At 37.8% G+C, this 26734-nt stretch overlaps 1 protein-coding gene across 3 annotated transcripts in view; it reads right to left on the bottom strand.

Moving 5' to 3' along the window:
- Positions 1 to 3057: 3057 nt before the first annotated feature.
- ip6k2b (inositol hexakisphosphate kinase 2b) overlaps positions 3058 to 26734 on the bottom strand; it is a 32313-nt gene continuing 8636 nt past the window's right edge. For all 3 annotated transcript variants that reach the window (XM_063068221.1, XM_063068222.1, XM_063068223.1), the window contains 5 exons: positions 9466 to 9764; positions 7090 to 7312; positions 6113 to 6273; positions 4935 to 5110; positions 3058 to 3818 (listed from right to left, as the gene is read on the bottom strand). In XM_063068221.1, the coding sequence (XP_062924291.1) occupies positions 3330 to 3818; positions 4935 to 5110; positions 6113 to 6273; positions 7090 to 7312; positions 9466 to 9667 (1251 nt within the window). In that variant the 5' untranslated portion in view covers positions 9668 to 9764 and the 3' untranslated portion in view covers positions 3058 to 3329. The remainder of the gene's footprint in view (positions 3819 to 4934; positions 5111 to 6112; positions 6274 to 7089; positions 7313 to 9465; positions 9765 to 26734) is intronic.

Here is a 26734-nt window from a genome sequence, read left to right as displayed (position 1 = left end):
ATGCTGGAGGAACTCAGCAAGTCAAAACCTGATGAAAAATCTTGGCCAAAAATGTCACCTACCTATTCCTCTCCCCAGATGCTGCCTGACCTGCTGAGTTCCTCCAACATTTCTGTGTGTTACTCTGGATTTCTAGCATTTGCAGAATCTTTTGTTTATGATTTAAGGCCAGAAAAAGGATCACTAAACTGGTACAAGTAGTATCCAAGGATTTTGTTTTCTATTTAAAGGTACGTAAGTTTGAGTCACAGGTTTAGCTGAGTAAATGGTGTTCACCTTACTATTTCTGGTCCTTGGTTGTCGTTTAGAAATGTGAGAAATACAAGAATACAAATCCATATGTCAATGCCCTATCAAGCAAATTGTACGCTGTTTTAGCCAAATAGTTAGATGAAACCTGTGTGCGGGTTCAGGAGAACATTAAAAATATTGATTCCTTTAGAAAACAAGCAATCTCAGCCTGTTATATACTCTCCAGGAATAGTATGCAACAAGCTGTGGTGTAGTTACACCACAGCCAGTTATGGAAACATCAATGCCCAAGAACAGAAAAGCATACAATAATTGGAGGACCTCTGCACCACTGGGCATATTTACAAGAAGCACTGTCATAAGAAAGCAGCATCCATCATCAAAGGCCTCTCTGAGGTCTGGGCATCCAGGCCATGCTCTCTTCTCATCACTATCATCGAGGAAGTGGTACAGGAGCCTCAGTTCCAACACCACCAAGCTCAGGAAGTTATTACCCTTCTACCATCAGACTCCAGCACCATTGTGAATAACTTCACTCACCTCAACACTGAACTGATTCCATGACCTGTGAACCCAATTTCAAGGACTCTAAAATTCATGTTCTCGGTACTGTTTACTATTTTTGTATTTCCATAGTTTGTCTTCTTTTGAAGATTGGTTGTTTGTCCACCTTTGTGTGTAGCATTAACTATGTTGCTGGTACCTGAGGACCATAATTATAGGGACAGATTGAATAGATTAGGGCTTTATTCTCTAGTATGTAGAAAATTGAAGGGAGACTTGATAGGGGTATACAAGATCATGAGGGGTACAGATAGGGTAAGTAGAAGCAACACACAAAAGTTGCTGGTAAACGCAGCAGGCCAGGCAGCATCTATAGGAAGAGGTACAGTCGACGTTTCGGGCTGAGACCCTCCAACAGGACTAACTGAAAGAAGAGCTAGTAAGAGATTTGAAAGTGGATGGGGGTTGGGGGGGATCCGAAATGATAGGAGAAGACAGGAGGGGGAGGGATGGAGCCAAGAGCTGGGCCGGTGATTGGCAAAAGGGATATGAGAGGATCATGGGACAGGAGGGTAAGTAGAAATAAGCTTTTTCCACTGAGGTAAGGTAGACTAGAACTAGAGGTCAAGGGTTAAGGATGAAAGGTGAAATATTTAAGGAGAACCTGAGGAGGTACGTCTTCACTCAGAGATTAGTGTGAATGTGGCTACGCAGGTTACTAAGCACAGACTAAATGGGCCAAAGGGCACGTTTCTGTGCAGTAGCATTCTATGACTCTATATAGATATGTTAAATTCAGCATTACCAAATTTAAAATCAAAAGCATTACATTTACTGCAATTTTATCCAAACTAATTCTTCTGTTGGAATACACTGGGATCAAGATGATAAACGGATTTTGTGGAATCATTATTATTTGAGTGTGATCATACCAGAACTGCAATTTCTCTTCACTCCTTTACAAAACTTCAATTTCCCCAATGAGAATTAATCACCAGTTATGGAAAGGGAAATTGGTGTTTACAGCAAAAAAAATGTCAATTCCAGAGATCATTAAATGTGAAAACACTTCAAAAGTGTAACCAGATGTTAAAAAAAGAACTTCAATACTATGCACTGCTGAACAAAAATGAAGTCACGGAGCCACATAGCAAAGTGCACAATAGGCAACTGTGGCAACGATACATGTCAGATAATGGAAAACACAAAATTATACATTTGTAGATTCAGCAAGTCAAATCCACAATGATTCTGTACTCATTCAGCGATACAGCATACTAAAAGGCCCTTCTGGCCCATCGAGGATGTGCTACCTAACTACACTGATGAGACCAAGTAAACTACCAACCCGCACATCTTTGGAATGTTGGAGGAAACAGGAGCACCTGGAGGAAACCCACACGGTCACGGGGAGAATATATAAACTTCTTACAGACAGAAGCAGGAATTGAACACAGCTTTCTGGCACTCTAACAGCATTACGACTATGCTACCATGATGCTGTTCATTCTGTCTCCTCTCACCAATTGTGGAAACAAATTCAACCATTGGAGAAGCTCAGGAGATAAAGAGAATGTGCCTCAGCGAGGCTTTACATTGAGTATAGTGGCAAGATGGTTATCTTATCATCAATGTTGAAACCTTAATCTATCCAAAATGCAGTTTCAATTCTGAAAAGAAAGATGTTCTTTCTTACACCCATAACAAAACTTGTCTTTGTTCTCAGTTGTGGGCGAGCCACACATATCTGGAACCAAATATGAAAGCAGCACAAGTCTGCTGGAAACAGCTGCATCAATAACATTGCTTGACATTGGTTTTGATGTTGTTATGCACGTAAATATGTGTGACAAGAATTTGAAATTCACATTCCCAAGTCAGGATGTTAGCCTGGAATGGATGAAGCCAACTCACAATAACATTTGCTCAACTCTTCTCTATTCCCACCCACCCCCTCCCCAATTAGAAGATACAAAATCTTGAAAGATGTAACTCCAAACTCAAGGTCAGCTTCTATCCCACTGTTATAACACTATTAAACAGTCCCATAGTACACCAATATGGACTCTTGACCTCACGATCCACTTTATTATGGCCTTTCACCTTACTGTCTCTCTGCACTACCTTATTTTGCATTGTTTTCCCTTCACTGTCTATTGTGCACAAAACTGTTTCCACTGTACCTCAGTACATGGGACAATAATAATCTAACTGACCAAGTTAAGTAACCATTGAGGGTATCAATTTCAGTGTGACCTATTAAGATCAGTTAAAATAATAACAAACCACATTATGTACCACAAAACAAAATTTTTATTTATGAAGTTACGCACAGGAACACAGAGGTATTTGACATTGCAAATAGTATGGAATGTTCATGAAATATTTAAAATAAATAGATATCTGTAAATGCTTTCCTCAAGCACCACCGTAGGAAATGCCCATTCCGTCTGTCTTCTACTGACGAGTACCCACCACACTGGGTCCACGAATGTCAAGACCAAGAAACGGATCAGTTGATATTCTGACTACAATAAAAACCATTCACAACAGCTGCATTACCCTTTTCTACTTTATTCATTATTGTCATCTCTTATTTCTTTAATAATAGTTATTAAATTTTGAAGTCCAAAAATATAGCCAGTGTCCTGCCCTTCATGGACTACACTGTCTTCACCAAAATACTTGCAAGTCATATGAGCAAAGTCTATCATGCGGACATCAACCATGCTCCCGGCAGAGTTCGAGTAAGCATAAGCGCCTGCACACTCATCAGCTGATTCTTCAGAAAGGTCTGAGTATTCAGAATCAGAATCCAACGTTGATTCTTTGCCATCATAAATGATAAGCAGGGAACTAGAATAGAAACGATAGGACTCCCGCTTTTCTAATACAGATTTGAGTTCAGACAGTTTTTTAAGAACAGGTTCAAAAAGGTCCCTGCGTAAGTACTTTCCATTATTAAAATATTGGTAAAGTGCATCTTTAAATCCTTGTACAGAAAGTTTCCTTCCATGATATTTGTTCATAAACATAAGTTGGCCAGAGTCCAGTTGATAGACCTAAAGAGGAAATAAAGATAATGCATATTAATGACTTACTAATTATTGGCTTTTAAAAAGACAATTTGAGAAAAAGTTTCAAACAGAATAATCAACTCCTGAGGAAAACTTACATTCTGGGATCTAAACCAGTTTTAGAAAGGTACAAATACTTGAACACCACTATCCATGCTTTTGACAGGTGCAATGCCAATCAATTCAAATATAGCAGATCTCTGTTTATTATGGTTACAATGTGTCTTTAGCTAAGATGTCAATTAGGCTTCTTGAACTACAATACAATGACCCATTCCGTAATTAATAGGACTAGAGTCCAAAGGAAGAATGCAGTGATTGCCTGGTTAAAATTATTTCTGATCTCAAATTCCGCAACTGCACAATATACATATTTTAGTTACATTAAGAGAATAAGAGTACAGAGACCCAACATTACATGTCAAACAGACCTTAAAGCTGTTTACTATCAATTTCGACAGCATGTTGTTAACATTCTATCCTTTCAACAAATTAAAACCAAGTACTTTGCTGAAAGAATGCAATCTATCTTTAAAAGGCAGCATGAATCTTCTTAAAGAAACAAGGTTCCTGGTTGAATTGAACACGAGTACTAGAACTAAAACTCAGTTGCAGTTTTTAAGTAAGCTGTTCACAAAATGAGTGTGTTTGAGAAACCAGCGACACTGTGCAATTGAATACATTTCCAAAACATTTCATACAAATTAATTTTTCTCTTGTACAAGATCGAGAAATGCACAAACACATTAACTGGCTGGTCACTCAATTGTTTCACTGGGTGGTTTTAAAAGGGATACCAGATTTCTGTCAATGTTGATAAATTGAGTTTCATAATTGTGCTACAATATTCAAACTTAAAAGCACAGATCAAACCTAATTATTTGGAGTAGTTGGCAATGGATTAAGACCCAGGTTCTCACAGGGGCTATCAATATGTGAAAGGGAATCCCATGCTACCAGAAATGATTGAAAAGAAGCTGCGTCCTCCTTTCTGATCATCTCCTGCTTTCAGCAATGTAGCTATCTACATCACAAAATCTCCTTACTCCCCCACCTACTCCTTTTAGTATACAGCTCAGGTATGGCATTCAGTATACATACCTGCATTCCACAGACTCGGACACCAATAACAGCTGAAGTGCTTTGCTGACATTTACGGATTTGATTAGCTTTCTTTTCCTCAGAAGCATCATCTCCATGCTGGCGTGTTCCCATTTTTAAGTCCAGAACACATGGAACTTCATACCGGGAGGTTAAATTCTCCAGTAAAATAAATTCTGACAATGATGTTAAGGTTATACACAAATTTTCAGGACAGTTAGTTAAAATTTACTTAGAGCTGTGTTGAATTTCCAACTATAATAGGGAGATTGTTATGGTTTAAGCATAATTAAATTAGTCTTTCGTTGTACTAAGTTTAAGCAAACTGACAATACTCCAATTTCATAAACATACACTGTTCCACATAGGTAAAATACTGAGAAAATGCAGTTTAATTTACTAAGCAATCAAAATCATTTAAATCCTATCTAGAAAATAAAATGTTCTATTTCCTTAACTTTTATCTGGAAGCTCTTCCTACCCTGCCTAAGAATTAACGCTTAATAAATTTGCAGATAATACAAATTTGCAAAGTTGATGGCAAGAAAATTCGTGTAAGTCTACAGCAGATCAGCTAAGTTGGGTAGAGCATTAGCAGATAGAGTTAACCCCAACAAGCAAGATTGGTTTATTTTGGGAAATCAAATAAGGTTTGGATATATAGAATAATTTTTAGGGAACTAAGGAATGGTGATGAACAGAGGGGAAGGAAAAATATTTTAAAAGGATATTGCTTCTCTATTAGCTTTCCAGTAATTGAAGGCAGGGAGACTATAGTGGAGTTTCACAGCAAAGTAGTTTTATTCCCTTACTGCAGCCAACTGATTTAATACCTCCCAATTAACCTTCACTTAACCTCGCCCCAATTTAAATACCTGGCTTTATTAAGAATGCACATGATTGATGTGAAAAAAAAATTCAAACATTTTTCAGAAAAGGAATTTAACATCCATGTATACTGTAAAGTAATGAAATTAATGTCAGCCTTGCAAATGAAAAAAGCAGTGCACGACTATGTCATGTTGAATCTCCAAATGAAATTCCTAAAATGAGGGACCGAGGAGAAAAAGGAAATAATAAAGAGCACACTCGCACAGATACACACCGTGTATACCCATACACACGAGAAAGATGCAAGAGTGCACTTGGTCCTTATCCTACAATGATGAAAAGGATACTGTATTGGTTTCTGTGTTTAGCATTATCCTTCATACGCTTCAACTGTTGCTGGTGACACTTCATGCTCCAAGGGTTATGCTTTACCTTCCCAGACTTCTTTTCAATACTATAAAACAACACCTCTGACTTCTTTGATTCAAATTCCTCATCTAGTTTATGGCTAAAAAACAAAACAATATGACTGTTAAATTCAGTGTCAACTTAACAGAGGTGGAAAAATTAAAAATATCAAGGATTTCAAGGCGCTCTTGTTCAAAATGTTACTCATTTACTTAAGCAAAAATATTTTTCTATGCAAAACCAAATTCAAATTACAATTGTATTGGAGAAAAGTAGAAGTCAAAGCATTGCATTTTTAATAAATGAATCAGATGACAATGAGAAAAATAATGACCAGTTTGTTCAGCTTAAATATTCAAAGAAAAACTTGCGGTGAGGAACTAAGACACGACTTGTTCATCTGGAAATAGTTTCTAACACAACTCACAAGATCCAGCAAAAACAGACATGCTGTTCTAGTCTAACTCAAAGAATCAAAATTAAATAAATAAATACATGGGTTTTCTAAAAACTTCATTCTTTGTAAAACGACAGATTTTCTGTTTATTGCTCATACAAGGACTAAAGAGATAAAACCCCACAATTAAAAATAATACATTTTAATTGAATTAAATTTATTTCATTTTTAGATACAGGATGGGAAAGACCCTTTCAGCCCAATGAGTCGCACCACCCAGCGACCCATCTATTTAACCCTAACCTATTCACAGGACAATTTACAATGACCAATGAACCCACTAACTGCTGGAGGAACCACAGCACCCAGAGGAAATCCACTCGGTCAAACAGAGAGAATGTACAAACTCTTTACAGATGGCGCTGGAACTGATCTCCGACACGCTCAGCTGTAAAAGCATTAGGCTAATCACTCCGCTATGGTAAAATTAAATGACAGTGAACTGCTAATTAAACCAACCTTTTCATTTTATCTTCTTTCCTGTGTTGCCTGACCCGTTCTTTGCTGTAATTATCGTTTTCTAGTAATACGGGTTTCTTATTACTCCATTTTATTAGCTTATTTTTAGGTTCACATTCTGAGTTATCTACATTTTCCAAATCGGCTTGGTCCCCCGTTAGTGGGTAGGCGATTAAGCACAGATTTCCTTCTTCATCTTCCTCAAAGCTTACAGAAACAACACCTACAAGAAGAACAGAGAAGCCAACAGTTGTCAGATGGGCAGAAATCAGCAATTAAAAACCTTAGCAGCTAAATTAGTCACTTGATTGTACAGAGTAACAGCAACAACAAAACAGCCTGTTTGCTTACCCAAGCCTTCATTTTTTTAGTGCAGTTGCGCCGTCTCTCAACCTAACAAATATCAAAGCAAAAACTAGACAGACATCTTCGTAACCTGGAAAAATATAAACTTCCAGTTTATAGACACCCACCCCAAACACTGCACATACATCAGCATGTAATAAAATAGGAGTCAATAAAACAAGAGAGACAAATAGACTTGAGGAAGTTGTTTATTGGAATTGGTTATTTTTGTGCAATTTATTGAATAAATGTATGCAATAGAGCAACATGAAAATTACTACTTCATCCAAATCTTGGAGGCCAATGAACCACAGCTTTCCAATTATGGAACAGAGCACAGCAATGCACATCATAAAGCCAAATAGTAAGAGGCTGCTGCAGAATAGTGAATACAAAGCTTGCTGCAACATTTTGACAACAGTGAATACAGAATCCTGTAAAATCTTGTCAAACTTGGGCGAACTGCATTTACGAGACAGACAAAACAGCACATAATCCCCTATACAAACCCTGTAACTCAACATACAATTACAAAATTGAGTGAAAAAATGTATTACATTGCAATTATTAAAAAGGTTAGCAATTATTTATTTTTCCATTTACTGTCCTGCATTTCATTTTAGAAGTAGTGAAACTGTACCACCAAACCCCCACAGTCAATGACCTGTGCAGGCTTCTTTGCAAGTTCATTGAAGAGGCCTGTTAGTAAATCTGAGGCCAGTCTTTGGTTTGGCTCAATGAGTTAAAGAATTTGGTTCAGCTGTTGTTTGACTGCTGCTTCAATCATAACATTGTCTCTTTTTTTGAGCATTCCAACAGCAGTCTGAATGGGTCTTTGTCATCCTGCACGACTGCCAGACAGAGCATTCTGGATGAAGGAACCCGCAGTTCAGAGCCTTTAGTAGCTGACCATTGGAGTAAACATCAAGAATGGACCTAACCGGGGATTGGCGGAACCCAGGTTGTCCCTCAGACAGGCAGGGTTAACTAAGGGAAGCATGGACAAGGACTAGGGCTTTATCCTGGAAAACAAACATGGAGCGAAGTCCCACCTTCTGCCAAAGCATAACACAAAACATCCCTAGATTCACATTAAGCACATTTTACACATTAAATTATTGCAAAACTTAAGCAGTTGCTAAAAAAATGCTGTTATCATTAAAAAAACATTATTCACTGCAAAATTAAAGCCGTATGTCTTTCTAAAAATATACATCTTCATCTTTCACATCAAAGCATTCTGATGAGTGTTATGATTAACATAATTACTGTTAAGATAAAATACTATTAACCACGTTCCAGAACTAAACTTAACCTAATATTAATTTACTGTGCCAAATATGAACATAAACTAATCTGTGAACATATTTCCTCTAAAATTTGTGAACATTACTTTCTTTCCTCTTAAATTAAACTGCATGAGATTGCAACATCCAGATGTTGTCACTTACTGTACTAGGAACTTCCCCAACTACAGCCTACAATGGAACTGGCCGACTCACACACCCTGGTGGAGCTAGTTGTTCCAGTCGGTCCTGTTCTAGATGAAAGACGGCAGACTGCTGCTTTTCCAGCTTTTACCTCAACTTTAAAAAGCCTGCTAAAGCCTACTGAAATCGTTAGAGAGAGAAAAGCTCCAGCGGTTTCATTTACAATTCATTTTTAAAAAACCATAACAATTTTGCAAAACTGCCAAGTCTTTACATTTAAAATCTACTTCATAATCAAGATCAAAACCTAAGTACTTTAAATATTTAACATTTTCTTCACCTTGGATGAACTTACCTCCGTCAGCAGACCCACTAAAGTATAGAAGAATACAGGCTATTCATTCGTCACGCAACTACACTGCGATCTAGCTGGCAAGTGGACCCCACCTGTCAGATCACGGCTTTCATCTGATAAAATTTGAAACAAAAACAAGACACAAATTTTCTTTGTCCCCACCCTCCCAAGGTACCCCGACACGATAGCAGATTTGTACAACAGTAAAGGAAAGAACGCCTCCATAGAAGATGTGTTGTCACATACCTTTATACTGAGGTGTAAACCGGCGCATCTCTGGAGGCAGTGTCTCATAAAATTGGTGCTCTCGTTGAATAAGGGGTTTGCAAATGGTCTTGTCATTGAAGCGGAGGACACAGGAATGTCCTCCAACCTGATGAACAAATGGCTCTAGGAGGACTCCCTTTGCATAGTTCTCCACTTCCATTGCTCCTAGCGCTGGGCTCATCCTTAAAGCACATTAGACAAATCAAAAACAGCAGGTCGTGTGAAGTCTGACTAGAAGCTGAAGTTTCTTCTCCCAAAAGATCGCCAATATAAGGTTCCTGCAACAACAATAGAATTCCCCGGAATTAGGTTCTTTCAACAGCAGGCCAAAATAATTTCTCCTTGAAGCAAGCCAGGCAAGCATTCCAGTAAGCGATCTCTTAGTAAACGGCAATACAACTGAGCTGAACTACAGGGAAGGGCAATGAAATACTGATCTATGAGGTCACACAGAGCAAAAAAAATACCGATCCAATTATATTCCTCCTACGTCACAAAGCGTGACCAATTGACTGCCATTTACTTTCAGTGGGAAGGCAGTGGCAGCAAGCCAAATAGGGAACAAGGGGGCGGAGAAAACAGAACTCTGCTGCTCTCAGCTGGCTTGCATCAACTTCACAGCATTTCCTTATTGTGGCGGGACCAAAGGGCAATGTAAATGCACTCCACAGATTTAAACTATGTTGGTCAAATGCAACAGGGTCCAATCTTTTTAGTCAAGATTAAAAGTTTTAAAAAGGTAGTTCCATGCTAAAAACTCATTGGGTCATTTCTCAAAAACAGGAACTTAAAAGAATAAGTGCCTAATACTTCAAGAGTAAGAGGACCACCACTGAAACAGCAATTTTGTATATTTCATAATCTCCTAAATAAGAATGGCACATAAGAATACACAAGAGACTGTAATGGCTAATTCAAGCTGAATAGAACTTAGATGAGAATCTGTTGCTTTAATATTCTGCATGGAAAGCTTCACTACCTTTTAAGTAGAGAATTTTATTAATCTTCATGTTACAGGTGATTAAAAACAGAACTGGAGGGAAAACAAAATCTAGTCATTTTTTAAACCTATTTTTCAATTATTGGGAACTATTTTCAGTAGCCCAACTCAGTTTGGCTTTACATGAGAATACATGTGTTGGTAATGCTGCCTTTGCCAAGCAGTTGTTATAACTAATCAGTTGGTGGTAGCTTTAATTTTACTCAAGGTATACCAAAAGGTTACAGATAGAACAAAAATTAAGGAGTGCAGTCATTTTCTCTGAGGTTTGAAGGCATTCAACAAGTCAAGCAATGTGATGTTTGCTATTCTGGAGGAAGATTAGAAAATATACAAATAACTTGATCCCAACAAGGGTTCTACAGTCAACATGCTCACTTTGTATGAGTAACAAATATGCTCAAATGTTAGGGGTTCCCAACCTTCTTTATGCCATGGAGTTTTATCATTAACTGAGGGGTCTGTGGACCTGAGGTTGGAAACCCCTGAATGGTTTACAGTTGTATTTTTTTCCTGAAGGGTTGAGTGCAAAGAACAAGTAGCCAACACTCCACTTTGGAAGGACAAAGTACAATAAACTTTTAGAATTCAGATCCAACTAAAGTCTAAGAAAAAAGATTACAGAACTGACATTCCAAGCATAAATGGCGCCATCTGCTGAGTCACAACTATCCAAAGTTAGTGAATGCAAATTTCATTGAAATACATTTCTTAAGCTTACAAGCATAATGTCATAGCAGAAAACTCAAGAGCACATTGCATGCACTCCTTAATGAAATTAAAGTAATCAGCTTCATTCTTCAGCCACAATTTTATAGAATCAGCACAGATTGGGCCAACTTTCCCATGCCAGCTGTGACACCTGCTGCATCTGCAGAATTCCTGTTGTTTACACCTGCTATTCTAATTGTTTGTCTGTACTAGACCCATATCCCTCCAAGTCTATGTTCAGAATCCATTATAGCATTGTCATTGTATCTGCCTCCCACCAACCCCTTTGGCAACTCATTCCAAATACCATCAGCCTTCTGCATGAAAAGCAGCCTTTGGATCTCCTTTGAAATTTTCCCCTCACTTTATATCTGCTCCTTCCAGTACTAGACATTGACGCACCGGTAAAAAGACTATTTATCCTATCTATTCTCTACTGAATAATATTAAAGGCAAAAAATGAGCAAACAAATATTAGGAAAATACCCATTTTGCAAGATAATGTGGGTAAAGCAACTGAAGATACCGCACTGCGCGTAAAAAAAATCTGAGAGCCTTACCAACTCATTCTAACACACCCCACACTTTTTAAAAGACCCACAGAATTGCACTGGGCACTCATTTTGAATTTAACCTCATTCCTAGACAAACTTCAACAAAAGTAACCTCATATCCCATTTTTTTCATCACAAATGTAATCACCTAAATGAACTCTATTTCCAGGTTTTCTTATAACTAAGTTTTGTTCTTTATTGAAGATCTTAATAACTTCTACAATCCCTCATTATATTTCCTCACCTTGGCTCTACTGGAAAAAAAATTACAACTTCTACAAAGCTGATATGAAACCATACAATAAACAAAAGTTTTCCACTGTTTAAAAAAGTCACATTTCAGACAGACATTAATGCCATTCTTTGAGAAAACTTTGTACCCGAGAGCAGGCACCTTCCAGACCTTGGTCATCCTCTGCCAATTTAAGCAGACACAGTAACTGCAAAGTGCAGATGAAGGGTCAACCTAAAATGTTAACTATTTCCCTCCATAGATACTGCCTGACCAGTTACTCCAACGTCATATGTGTTACACTAACTGCAAACAATCTGGCAGTTGTCTTTTCTACGCAACATTGGGAAGCAAATTACATGTCAACATTCTCCAAAACGGGTGTGATATCTTTATCCAGGTAAACCCTTTATTGAGATGGAGAAAATGGTTCTGCACAGATTAAAAGACTGATAATTACTGTGTAATGACTATACTGAATAATTAAATATCAAGTTGGCTGAAGAGGTGGGGGTGGAAAAACTGTATTGACATCAAAACCAAAATATTCAAGTCCACATGGAGTTTAGATCATATCAATCTACCTCGTTATGACCTTGCACCTTAATGTCTACCTACACTGCACTTTCACTGTAGCTGTTGCGCCTTGTTAGTGTTTTACCTTGTATTATCTCAGGGAACAATGTAATGAATTATCTCTATGCACAGTATGCAAGACAAGCTTTTCTCTGTATCTTGGTACATGCGACAATAATAAATCAAACCCAATTCTAAGTTACTTATTTATTGCGGGAAGATTTCCAGAAGTCAAATCAAACACTGGAGTAGCTTTAAATGAATGCCGTATATGGTTATAGTTCATGGATTTAGGAAGGAACATTGCATTCCTTTAACAATTTTACGAATTATGATACTTCAAATGCTATTCAAATTACTGACCCTATGGTCACTAAGTGGCATTTCCCACACTGAGGAACCTTCAGATACAAGAAGGTTGCAGCACAAGGGGACAGGGTCATAAAGAAGCTGTACAATATGCTTGACATCATCAGCAGGGCATCATGTATAAGTCGTCACTTTTATTGTCATTTCAACAATAACTGCTAGTACAGTTCACAGTAAAAACGAAACAACGTTCCTCCAGGACCGCTGTGCTACATGAAACAACACAAAACTACACTAGACTACCTGAAACAACACCAAACTACATTAGACTTCAGACCTACATGGGACTACATAAAGTGCACAAAACACTGCAAGACAGTACAATAATTAATAAACAAGACAACAGATACAGTAAAGGACAAATTACAATTTCATAATAAATGATGTAAAGGTAAACAATGTTTTAGTAGGAATTGAGAAAGAAATGAGCAAAAGTTGCAAAGGGAGTGGAGTTTGTGTGTGTGCACGTGCGTGCGCGCATGCGTGAGAGACAGAGCTTTGGTTAGGCAACCTTTGGAGTATTGTGCATAGTTCTAGTTGCAATATTATTGGAAGGACATGAAGATTTTAGAAAGGATGCATAAAAAGTTCACCAGTAGATTGCCTGGCTTGGGGGTACTGACTATAAGGAGATGCCAGACAGACCTGGATTATCTTTGGAGCATTGGAGAGTGAAGAGTGATTTGACTGAAGTACATAAAATTATGAGAGGCAACAATAGGGCAGATAGTCAGGATGGAAGTTTCAAATAGTAGATGGCACAGAGTTTAGGTGAAAGGGACAGGGGAAAAGAGTAGAGAGGATTTGAGATAATTTGTGCTTTTTTTAAAAAAAACTCACAAAGGGACTGGCAGGTGCCTCGAATGTGCTGTTAGGGGAATTCATAGAGGCAGATAGTAGTAGTTTAGATTGGCACAGACATGGTGGGCCAAAGGGTTTGTTTCTGTGCTGTACTACCTGTATTTATGTTAATTACTCCTCTAATGTCCATCTGCCTCTTTAAAGATTCCTCAACATCCAGCTTTCAAGATAATGTGCACTATGCAAATAAATGTGAATTAATTTTGCCTTTTAGTAAGACTTCCCTCTATTTTCTGATCCTGGAAAAAGTAGTTTTACTCTGGAACTTTTGCAAATATATTGAGTTTTAATCTCACTATTATTATTTGAATCTGTAATTTAGCATTAAAGGAAGGAGACTTGGAAATGTCCTTCGTGGAAGGTAACTATCTTTCCAGTGTTTGTAGATGATTACCAAAGGATTGAACTTACAATATCAAATACCATGAAGAAATACAAAACATCTCTGCAAGCCTTTGAGAACACACGGCAACATTTAACACCCACTGTTCATCTGTCAATTTTATAAACACAAGAGGTTCCTTTCATCCATGCACTGTTGTTTTCTATTTTTAATACTTTTCATGTTATCTAATGGAACAGTTGAGTGCTGTTACCTAGAACAGCCAAACCTCAAACTCATACATCCCCACCAAGGGTTAACTAAAAAGTGGGAATGCAGAAATGGAGTAAGCAATACAGGACTTTCCATAAAAACAACTCAATTTACCCTGTAAATAATCTAACCTGAAGCCTGCTAAACCAGCTTTACATGTGATGATTAAAACAGCAAAGTATAGGGGGAAAAAAATTTTTGAAAACACAAGCCCTAAATTTGTAGTAATGGAAAATTACAATCCACAAATTGAACAGGACCACTTTCTTAGAAGCGGTGATTAGCACAAATGGCTTAATTTAAGGTACTTTATAGATTAAAGTGTGGTGCGTCATTTGTGTAACACAATGATTCATTACTTTTCTTCATTTAATCAAGCAAATGGCATCAAAACATTTCCCACACAGTAATAACACCTGAAAAAGCTGTTTAATAATGAAATGCAGGTTAGCTAATGCAACTGTGAACATGAAGTGTTGTTTGAATACACACAGAGCAGGCCACATTCTGCTGGAAATGGTCTACAGTTTTATGACAAACTGTAGGTATTCACTGTAAACAGGAGCAAATTTGTATGTCATCAATTCTCAAATTTATTGAGACCACAGAAGAGTATATTTGACTAACTCAAGAGATATTTTTAGTGAAGTAACACAAATCTGAACCTTGTGTTCCAATATGAAATGTTAACTGTTTACCTTCCATGAGCAGCTATGCATGCTGAGTATTTACAGAACTTTTTTTAAGTTGTAGAAAATGAAAGGAATGATGGACAGCAGTGATTGATCTAAGGATGACCTCGCTCCCCTCACCCCCAACCCCCATATACACTGTGAAAAGGATACAAGCTGGCAGAATGGGCAGATGACAAAATGAATTGAGTGAAATGTGAAGTGGGGCATTTAACAGCAGGAAAGGGATTATGAAAGAGACTGAAAAAAATTAAGACAATGGAAGAGAAAACAGAACAAGGAACAGTACAACAGAGTACAGGGCCTTCAGGCCACAATGCTGTGCTGATCATAAGCGGGCCGAAACTCCTGAAGACAGGTAGTAGATCAACTGATGATCCCACTGGTGATAGCACAGGACAGTTAACATCATAGTCCACGTGTATTTTCAATTCAATACATCTATGTACCTATCTAAGTCTGTTAAATGTACCTATGCTGTCAACTTCTACTACCAGGCCCAGCAGAAGAATTAAGATTTCAAATACACTTCTTGGAAGTATGATGAATGGTAATTCAACTGCACCTTTCAAGAACAAATGGATTATTATTTGATTATCAAAATATTGCAAAATAGAGGTAATCAGCCAGGGTTATGCGACTAGTTTGCAACATACATCCAACAAAACAAAAGGCACCTTTCTGCCATGCAATCAACTTAGAGAACAGCTACATCCATGAGAGGTTTTGAACAGTTAAAGGTACCTTCAATGCATGGATAGTTTATGACTGTCAATATATTTATCTATATATAGGACAACTAAATTATTAAAATAAAATGCTTCATTTTGGAATATTAACAACAGAACTATATATCAGTAGGTGTAATCAATATCCATATCACCTGCTCAGAAACATGTAGCTTGTGGCAAATATTAGTGTATGCATTCCCTCAGCCTATTAAAAGGAATGAAAAAAAACTTATCTAAAAGAACAAGATATCTTAAGGTTCATTCTGAACCTAGAACAGCTGAACAAACTTTAAATTTACAGCGACATGGAGAAAATATAGATTACAGATAGCTATGATTTCTCTGGAAAAATCAGTTTTAAGTTTTACATTGTGATTGATTACACTGGCTAAACTAAAGTTACATCAGAACACTCCAAAACTACAAAAACACAGATCGACAGAACTGCAGCAGCTGCAAAGGAAACTGTCAAACAACTGAAAGCAAATTGATTTTCTTATTAGAAGCACCAAACAAACCACGTCACAATGGAATACAAGTGGATTTTAATGCCAAATAAAAATCACATGCAAAAAAACAAGCTAAAAGCTCAGACAAGAACCCAAGTCATCAAATCCATACATAAAGAGATGGAATATTTCCTCTACTTGTATTTTATTTGCTGAAATAGACATTCTGATATTGCACATTCTCCAACACACCATCCAAATGGACAGATGAAAGCAATAAGCAAACAAACTGATGATTAAATCTTCAGGCTTTCCGTTATGCCATGAGTGTCAAGGGAGCCTGGATTTTTGACAGTTCACTGTTGAGCAAAGTTCTTACCATCCAAGTCTAGATCTTCAAAGGGTCCCTGGAAAGACTGATTATACAAATCAAACTGCAGTTTATACTATGAACAGAAGCTGCAGCAGAGAGAGAAAGAGAGGTCAAGTCAGTAGCCTATTACTACAAAATCTCTCAAACGCTGGGAACAAAATTATTTAAAGCTACAGATGTTTTATTCAAATCAACTTTTTATTAGATCAAGGTACTTAACTCGGAGTACACGAACCCCTTTGGCGGGGTGGGGGGGGGGCGGTCAGTGAATTTGGATGGGAATAATTTTACATCTTTAATTTCACTAACCTCGAACTGAAATTAACATTTCCTTCAATTAAGAATTAGGCAACAAACCACAGCAGAATTAGCAGTACCTGTGACTTCATCCCCACTAGAAACCATAGATATTTTTATCACATTACAGTTGTTACAAGTATCTCAAAATATCACTTACTAATCTTTACCAATTCAAAATTATGGTAGTTATTAGACATGCCTCCAGATCGAACATGATTGCAGTCTTCCTGTCTGCAGACGCTCATGGGACAAAGCGGGCCAACTATCAGGCATCGCTGTGATAAAGGTCCAACATGACATGTGTTGCTTTGTCCACCCCAGTTTAATGCTCTTATTCAAGCTAAGCAACAATAGATTTCAGACTGATTAAGTCTTTAAAAATTAAATTTAGTTTTAACTTGTCTATATTTTAAATGTATAGTCTTGTTAATGTGTTAAAGAAGCACATACACATAAATTTGTTTTAATATTTTGATTACTGTATTTCAATATAATTAGTTTCTTTTGTAATCCTATGTATTTGATTTTATATATTTAAATACACTATTATGAGACAGGGTCATTCACAGGCTTCACCGAACTGCCAAAGGGGGCCATGGCATAAAAAAGGTTAAGATGGTTCAGAAATCCAATTTATCTAGAAATATCAAATTTATCTAGAACTTTGTTTCTCTACACCACTAAAATATAGGTTAAGGAAACTATCTAAAGTGCAATTTTAATGTTTAAATATAACTGTTCCAGGTAATATTTAACATTAGGAACCCCTGAGACCAATTTGGATGGTTGAACTAAAATGACTAAATGTTTGAGCTTTGAAAAAAATCTTACACTGAAGTTTTAGTTTTCACTACCACTATTACTTATGCACAGATACAAAGAAGCAGTTTCCTGCCTCAACTTTAAATTGAAATGGCAGTGCATAAATTTAATTACTAATAGAACCAGATACCATTGTATTACTTAACTCAATAGCCAACAAAACATAAATAATCAGCTACTTTTTTAAAAAATACTTTATTTTCAAAATTTTCAAAAAGCAATAAAATCAACAAGAACATCAACAAGAAAATCAACAAGAATTTTTTGAGGATGTAACCAGTAGAGTGGATAGGGGAGAGCCAGTGAATGTGGTATATTTGGATTTTCAAAAGGCTTTTGACAAGGTCCCACACAGGAGATTAGTGTGCAAACTTAAAGCACACGGTATTGGGGGTAAGGTATTGGTGTGGGTGGAGAATTGGTTAGCAGACAGGAAGCAAAGAGTGGGAATAAACAGGACCTTTTCAGAATGGCAGGCGGTGACTAGTGGGGTACCGCAAGGCTCAGTGCTGGGACCCCAGTTGTTTACAATATATATTAATGACTTGGATGAGGGAATTAAATGCAGCATCTCCAAGTTTGCAGATGACACGAAGCTGGGTGGCAGTGTTAGCTGTGAGGAGGATGCTAAGAGGATGCAGGGTGACTTGGATAGGTTGGGTGAGTGGGCAAATTCATGGCAGATGCAATTTAATGTGGATAAATGTGAAGTTATCCACTTTGGTGGCAAAAATAGGAAAACAGATTATTATCTGAATGGTGGCCGATTAGGAAAAGGGGAGGTGCAACGAGACCTGGGTGTCATTATACACCAGTCATTGAAAGTGGGCATGCAGGTACAGCAGGCGGTGAAAAAGGCGAATGGTATGCTGGCATTTATAGCAAGAGGATTCGAGTACAGGAGCAGGGAGGTACTAATGCAGTTGTACAAGGCCTTGGTGAGACCACACCTGGAGTATTGTGTGCAGTTTTGGTCCCCTAATCTGAGGAGAGACATCCTTGCCATAGAGGGAGTACAAAGAAGGTTCACCAGATTGATTCCTGGGATGGCAGGACTTTCATATGAAGAAAGACTGGATGAACTGGGCTTGTACTCGTTGGAATTTAGAAGATTGAGGGGGGATCTGATTGAAACGTATAAGATCCTAAAGGGATTGGACAGGCTAGATGCAGGAAGATTGTTCCCGATGTTGGGGAAGTTCAGAACGAGGGGCCACAGTTTGAGGATAGAGGGGAAGCCTTTTAGGACCGAGATTAGGAAAAACTTCTTCACACAGAGAGTGGAGAATCTGTGGAATTCTCTGCCACAGGAAACAGTTGAGGCCAGTTCATTGGCTATATTTAAGAGGGAGTTAGATATGGCCCTTGTGGCTACGGGGGTCAGGGGGTATGGAGGGAAGGCTGGGGCGGGGTTCTGAGTTGGATGATCAGCCATGATCATAATAAATGGCGGTGCAGGCTCAAAGGGCCGAATGGCCTACTTCTGCACCTATTTTCTATGTTTCTATATAAGCTCAGACATGTGTAAAAATAAAACAAGCAAAAAAAAGAAAAAAAGGGACATAACATTAGAGGGATGCCTGTTGTACAGATTGCTCAAAAGTGCTAAACATTAAGTCTCGAATGAGGGCTGTCAGAGATTAGCTGGGGAAAAATTGTTCATCTGCCCCCGGCCTCATCTAGGTAGGCAAGAAATGGATCCCAGATAGACGAAAATTTTATAATTGAATAATCAGCTACTTAACAGGTGAAAGCAGAATTATAAATGTTGATTCCACCTGAGATTTCTTTCAAGGAAATGCATATAATCATAAATATACCAGTTCAGCATTTTTGAAGAATTGTACAAACACAGCTGGTAAAAAAATACTTATTCTGTAATCCAAGAATAACAAAAACAAAAGCAGCAGCTGAATATATAAAATAAAGCAAAAATGCCACCAGCACTCCAGATTGATCAGCATGTCTGGAGAGAGTTCATAATTCAGGTCAAGGCTTTCATCAGAACCAAATAAGGTTAGAAAATCAACAGATATTATAATACAGGACAAGGATGAAAACATGGGGGATGTATGGGCAAATGAGTGACATATTGGTGAAGGAATGGTAATCACATCGAACCTCCTGGAAGAATGGTCAAGGAGAATAAGATTAAGAAAGAAACAAAGATCAATGGTAAGATACAAAATGCCACATTTATTAATACAACTAATCCTCAATTTATGGAGAGGATTTGTTCCTAGAAATGTTTCATTAATGAAGTTTTGTCAATCAGAAAGACCACAGTAATTGCATCATGCACATTTCAGCATAGTGTACCCTCATGCTATCCTTAGCAGTGATGAATAACTTCACAAGTTGAAAATAAGACCCCAAAACTCAGAAGTGAAAAACCGTAAAGTGAACTATGTAATTTAAGGAATTATTGCACTTATCCAGTGCTAGGCTCCAGTTCTTTGAGTAGATAATGTATCTACTAAGAGGTTTGAGCTAAAAATTTCCCTGCATTTAAGCAAATGTAGACATGCTGCAATCAACAGCTCAGCTGTGCAAGAGTACCAAGGTTTTTATTTAAAGATTCTGCTCAACTTTGACAATTCTAATTTGCTAGCAGGCATAACTGGTGCTCACAACTAAGGTATAAGCTACAAATAGAATATAGTGATTAAATATAAAATTAAGGATAGTGAACCAGGAGAAAAATTAAGAAAACAGTATAATCTCCAGTCTCTCCAATGCATTCATTGGAAATACACATTAATGTAAAAAAAAATTAGGTAGTTGAACAAAGCAACAGAAGGAACGAAACCAGACCAATCACATGAAATTACAAGTTCATCTACTGAGCATATTATTTAAAATCTCCACAGTGCACTTTCTAATCAAGTCAAATGTTACTGCAAAACCCATGAAATTAAATTGATTTTAATGTGTATTTTAAACTTGGTACTAATGTAAATTCAATCTACACACAAGTGGATAGGAGTATTAATAGAAATATCCAGAAGTCTGGAAAATCTGCCAGTCCAGTACCAAAGTCCTGAGAGTGCCAGGTCATCAGAGTTGTTCAGCATCTTCATCTGAAGCTCAATCAAGAATGATTTCCACTATAAATCCACTATCGCTCCAACTCTCACTGTTTAAAATCAATGTAATGAATTATACCTTTCAAACTCTGAGTTTTGCTCACTGCAGTTTCAAACATTCAGGCTTGGAGGTACCAGAAACAGCCAGCAGTGAAAATGAAAAAGGAGCCATGAAGAATTAAGGCATCAATAATCATCTTGAATGTTACAATTAAAACAAAGATTGATGATACAAAGATTGATGATGCAACAGTTTCTAACTAGCGTCAGTCACGTGCACTTGTGCTTACTGCAAACAGTTTTAAAATACTGTCAGTTGTGCATGCTTGTGTTGTTACTCATTTGGGCTGACCAACATAGAAGTAGAAAGCAGTGATTTTTTTGACACTACTTCATGCTGGAAGGCAATGAAGGAAGCCCATTATCTCTACTAGGCTGATTTTGTTCATTTACAGTCAAAAGAACACAGCAGCATACACTGGATGAATTCCTCCATCAATTAACTATAAGGAACTAATAGTTTTATAGTACTGTAATGATAGCAATATTGTTCTAATATGTTCTGTATTTTATTTAAATACATAGCTTGTTACTTAATTAAATGTAGTTTGTGTTTTTAAAAATTATTTCAATGAAACTTCAGCTAATTGGGGCAGCCGCTCAATTGTGCCAAATTGTACTGGTCCAGATTAACTGCAATCCACTGTATTTAGGGTTTTAAAATATTCTAGTTTAACTAAGTATCTTGATCTGGATATGTAACATATAATCAACAGTGCATGAAAAACCACTGACTACAGGCTTCAATTTAAATTATGCGTAACCACAAGTGTACAACTTTCAAAGGCAGCACAATAAGATTATTTGATCTTAATGATATTCTTCTCTACAATATGAATTTATAACTTAGTAACAAAAAATCAACAGCTGGTATGACAAATTGAAGATTTTATATTATGTATTATTTAAGTTACTTGCTAGCAACAAAAGAAGCCATTTAACAATTTGCGATCAATTAGCCACATTATCACCAGCTCTGGTACTTGGTATACAGCGGAAAGGCCTCTGTTTTATTGCTAAAATTTCCAACAAATGTCAAATAACTTAAAATAGTATTTTAAAAGAGAGGCCCTTGGTGAAGAATAAAATGGCAAATAATACTTCCATGCTGATTTCATCAACAGGTACAAAAGCAGTTGAGTAGACCAATTTGAAAGAAAATGTATAGGTGCATGCATAACCAATGATTTCTAGGACTTAACACCATGAGCATTTTGTAGATTTCAAGTGAAAACAGAACTTTGCACTTGGGTTGCATTAAGAACATCAGTAGACTTCTACTGATGGATTTACAGCAGAAGCTGAGAACATACTTATTTCTCCGATTCTCAAAAGCTGAGTGTACTTCCCATTTCAAATGCTAACTTTCACAAAATGAACTCAACTTCCTTTTTGTACCATGAATAGGCACCAGTCAAAACATGCTCCTGGCTGCTTATCCCTTTACATTAGAAGGGAAGCAAATTTTGTCAAAATTCAAACTACAAGTGTTGTAAAAAATTACCAAATTACCCACAGTAAACAACTTCAGAAAGTGGAAATCCCGCCAGTCAGGTATTTCTAACTATAAAAAACAGATGTGCATTATATAGCGAAAAATCACTCTGTACCCAACAGTTCCTGGGACAGAAATAGAATCAACTAACTCTACACCATCTCAATAACAAATAACAACACAAAAATTATTAATAAATTCAATGCAATTTCCCATGCGAGGTACCTGGTTTATATACACCATCAGCAAAATCACGTGCAGCTCAATATCTACAAGCTGTACATTGAATATATTGCCATCTCATTCAAATTCATTTCTTCCAGTAGGTTCCACCCATCAACCATCTCTGCTTTGAGTCTATATTCAGTATGAAATTTTGCTCCAAAACAACAGGAATTTATTTACTAAAACAGAAAGAAAAAAATCTGGATTTCCTTCAGCTGCAGAAACCATACAGGGATCTGGTCTTGATGGTAAATTTGGCTCTATTAGGTAATTACGATTCTGAACTGATCTGCCAAAGCATATTAATGGAAGGAATCCAGACTAAGTAAAAACATTACATTCCGAAGTGAATGCTTTTTAGTATGAGCAATTATAAATTCTACACACAATTGTGAATAAAAAATAGCTATTTGCATTTACCAAATGAAATGCAAGCTTCACAACACATTGCTTTGAATATGAAATATGAAAATGCAAATTAATAATGTACCAAATTCAGCAATGCATGGCTGACCTACACCTACATCTGATTTCAACAGATCAAACTTTAATTGCTAAATGGCATTAGAAATTGCCAAGACTGACTGAATTTAATTTTAGATGTATCCATTCAAATCCAGATTTCATTTGTATTTGTCTAAGACTTCAATAGCAACCAACCTATTTACTGCAGTTTATTTGCATTGCTACAGAATGATGTAGTTGCTACAGAATGATTCAGAAAGATCCATAAAAGTAATGTCTCTGTCTTCCACATTTTGTGCATCACCAATTATCCAATTCATCCCAAGTCACAAATGGAAATATACGTAAGGAAATATGCTAGCCTACATTTTTCTATCAGTGTCAGCAGTTGCATGCACTTGAAACAGCTCTTGACAACTGCTATTGTGGGTTTTATTACAAATATATTGATATGTTCTAACAAAAACCTTTGTGTTATAACTGTGATTAGAAAGTGTTAAAAATGATGGTTTACTTGTTTTTTTTAAATCACATTTTAAGTGCATGCAACTGTTGACAATGAAAGAAAAATAAGTAAACCATCGCTTTTAAGCATATAATGATAAAGTTGTGGAATTCTGAAATATTTTGCGATTGCTCTCAGAGTGGGAATAAAGGAAGCCTTTTCTGGTTGCTGCCTATGACTAGTGGTGTTCCACTAGCATTGTTGGTGTTGGGAGCACTTCTTTTCACATTGTATATCAATGATTTGGATGACAGAGTTGATGGCTTTGTGGCCAAGTTTTTGGACAATACAAAGATAGGTGGAGGGGATGGTGGTGTTGAGGAAGAAGGGAATCTGCAGAAGGACTTAGACATATTAGGAGAATGGGCAAAGAAGTGGCAGATGGAGAAAAGACTAGGGAAGTGTATGCTTATGTACTTTGGTAATAGGAATAGAGGCACAGACTATTTTCTAAACTGAAAGAAAATTCAAAAATTGTAGATACAAAGGAACTTGGGAGTCCTTGCAGAGGATTCCCAAAGGTTAACTTGCAGGTTGAGTCAGTCATAAAGGAAGGCAAATGCAACGACTGCATTCGAGAGGACTAGAATACGAAAACAAGGATCCTCAACTTCCTAACAGAAAGACCACAATCTGTGCGGATTGGTGACAACATCTCCTCTTCACTGATAATCAACACTGGTGCACCTCAGGGGTGTGTGCTTAACCCACTGCTCTACTCTCTATATACCCATGACTGCGTGACTCAAATGCCATCTATAAATTTGCTGATACCACCATTGTTGATAGAATCTCAGATGGTTGACGAGAGGGTGTACAGGAGCGAGGTATGCCAACTAGTGGAGTGGTGTCGCAGCATCAACCTTGCGCTCAACGTCAGTAAGATGAAAGAGCTGACTGGGGACTTAGACCATAAGATATGGAAGAAGTAGGCCATTCGGCCCATCGAGTCTGCTCCACCATTCAATCATGGGCTGATCCAATTCTTCCAGTCATCCCCACTCCCCTGCCTTCACTCCATACCCTTTGATGCCCTGCCTAATCAAGAACCTATCTCTGCCTTAAATACACCCAGTGACTTGGCCTCCACAGCCACTCGTGGTAACAAGTTCCACAAACTTACCACCCTCCGACTAAAGTTATTTCTCCGCATCTCTGTTCTAAATGGACGTCCTTCAATCCCTCTTGTCCTGGACTCCCCTACCATGTGAAATAACTTTGCCTTATCTAATATGTTCAAGCCTTTTAACATTCAGAATGTTTCTATGAGATCCCCCCTCATTCTTCTGAACTCCAGGGAATACAGCCCAAGAGCTGCCAGACGTTCCTCATGCGGTAACCCTTTCATTCCTGGAATCATTCTTGTGAATCTTCTCTGAACACTCTCCAACATCAGAATATCCTTTCTAAAATATGGAGCCCAAAACTGCACACAATACTCCAAGCAACATACATCAAAGTTGCTGGTGAACGCAGCAGGCCAAGCAGCATCTATAGGAAGAGGCGCAGTCGACGTTTCAGGCCGAGACCGCACACAATACTCCAAGTGTGGTCTCACAAGTGCCTGACAGAGCCTCAACATCACATCCCTGCTCTTATATTCTATACCTCTAGAAATGAATGCCAACATTGCATTCGCCTTCTTTACAACCAACTCAACCTGGAGGTTAACCTTTAGGGTATCTTGCACAAGGACTCCCAAGTCCCTTTGCATCTCTGCATTTTGAATTCTCTTCCAATCTAAATAATAGTCTGCTGGTTTATTTCTTCCACAAAGTGCATGACCATACATTTTCCAACATTGCATTTCATTTGCCACTTCTTTGCCCATTCCCCTAAACTATCTAAGTCTCTCTGCAGGCTCTGTTTCCTCAACACTATCCACTCCTCCACCTATCTTTGTATCATCGGCAACTTTAGCCACAAATCCATTAACACCATAGTCCAAACCATTAACATACATTGTAAAAAGCAGTGGTCCCAACAACGACCCCTGTGGAACTTCACTGGCAACTGGCAGCCAGCCAGAATAGGATCCCTTTATTCCCACTCTGTTTTCTCTGCTGACCAGTCAATGCTCCACTCACGCTAGTAACTTCCCTGTAATTCCATGGGCCCTCATCTTGCTAAGCAACCTTATGTGCGGCACCTTGTCAAAGGCCTTCTGAAAATCCAAGTACACATCACCACTGCAGGCAAGATGAAGGAACACACACCAATCCTCATAGAGGGATCAGAAGTGGAGAGAGTGAGCAGTTTCAAATTCCTGGGTGTCAAGATCACTGAGGATCGAACCTGGTCTCAACATATTGATGCAGTTTTTAATGAAAGCAAGACAGCCTCAATACTTCATTAGGAATTTGAAGAGATTTGGTATGTCAACAAATACACTCAAAAACTTCTATAGATGGACCGTGGAGAGCATTCTGAAGGGCTGCATCATTGTCTGGTATGGGGGGGGGGGGGAAGAGCTACTGTACAGGACTGAAAGAGCTGCAAAGGGTTGTAAATTTAGTCGGCTTCAGCTTGGGTACTAGTCTACAAAGTACTCAGGACATCTTCAAGGAGCTATGTCTCAGAAAGGCAGTGTCCAGTGTCCATTATTAGGGACCTCCCGCACCCAGGCCATGCCCTTTTCTCACTGTTACCATCAGGAAGGAGGTACAGAAGCCTGAAGGCACACACTCAGCAATTCAGGAACAGCTTCTTCCCCTCTGCCATCCGATTCCTAAATGAACATTGAACCCTTGGACACTACCTCACTTTTTTAAATATATATTATTTCTGTTTTTAATACAATTTTTAATCCCTTCAATGTACATATACTGTAATTGATTGATTTATTATGTTACTACTCTATTTTGTTTTTTCTTCTTCTATATTATGTATTGCATTGAACTGCTGCTGCTAAGTTAACAAATTTCACGACACATGCCAGTGATAATAAACTTGATTTTGATTCCCGCTCTAATGCTGAGGCTTTATAAAGCACTGGTCAACCTGCTGTTGAGCAGTTTTGGGCGTTTTAACCAAGAAAAGATGTGCTGGCATTGGAGAGGATCCACAGGTGATTCACAAAAGCGATTCTGGGAATGAAACAGTACAAGGAGCATTTGATGACTTTGGGCCTATACTCACTTGAGTTTA

Source organism: Mobula hypostoma, chromosome 15 (genome assembly GCF_963921235.1).
Source record: "Mobula hypostoma chromosome 15, sMobHyp1.1, whole genome shotgun sequence".
Taxonomy (NCBI): domain Eukaryota; kingdom Metazoa; phylum Chordata; class Chondrichthyes; order Myliobatiformes; family Myliobatidae; genus Mobula; species Mobula hypostoma.
This window is presented reverse-complemented; position numbering and strand designations above follow the sequence as displayed.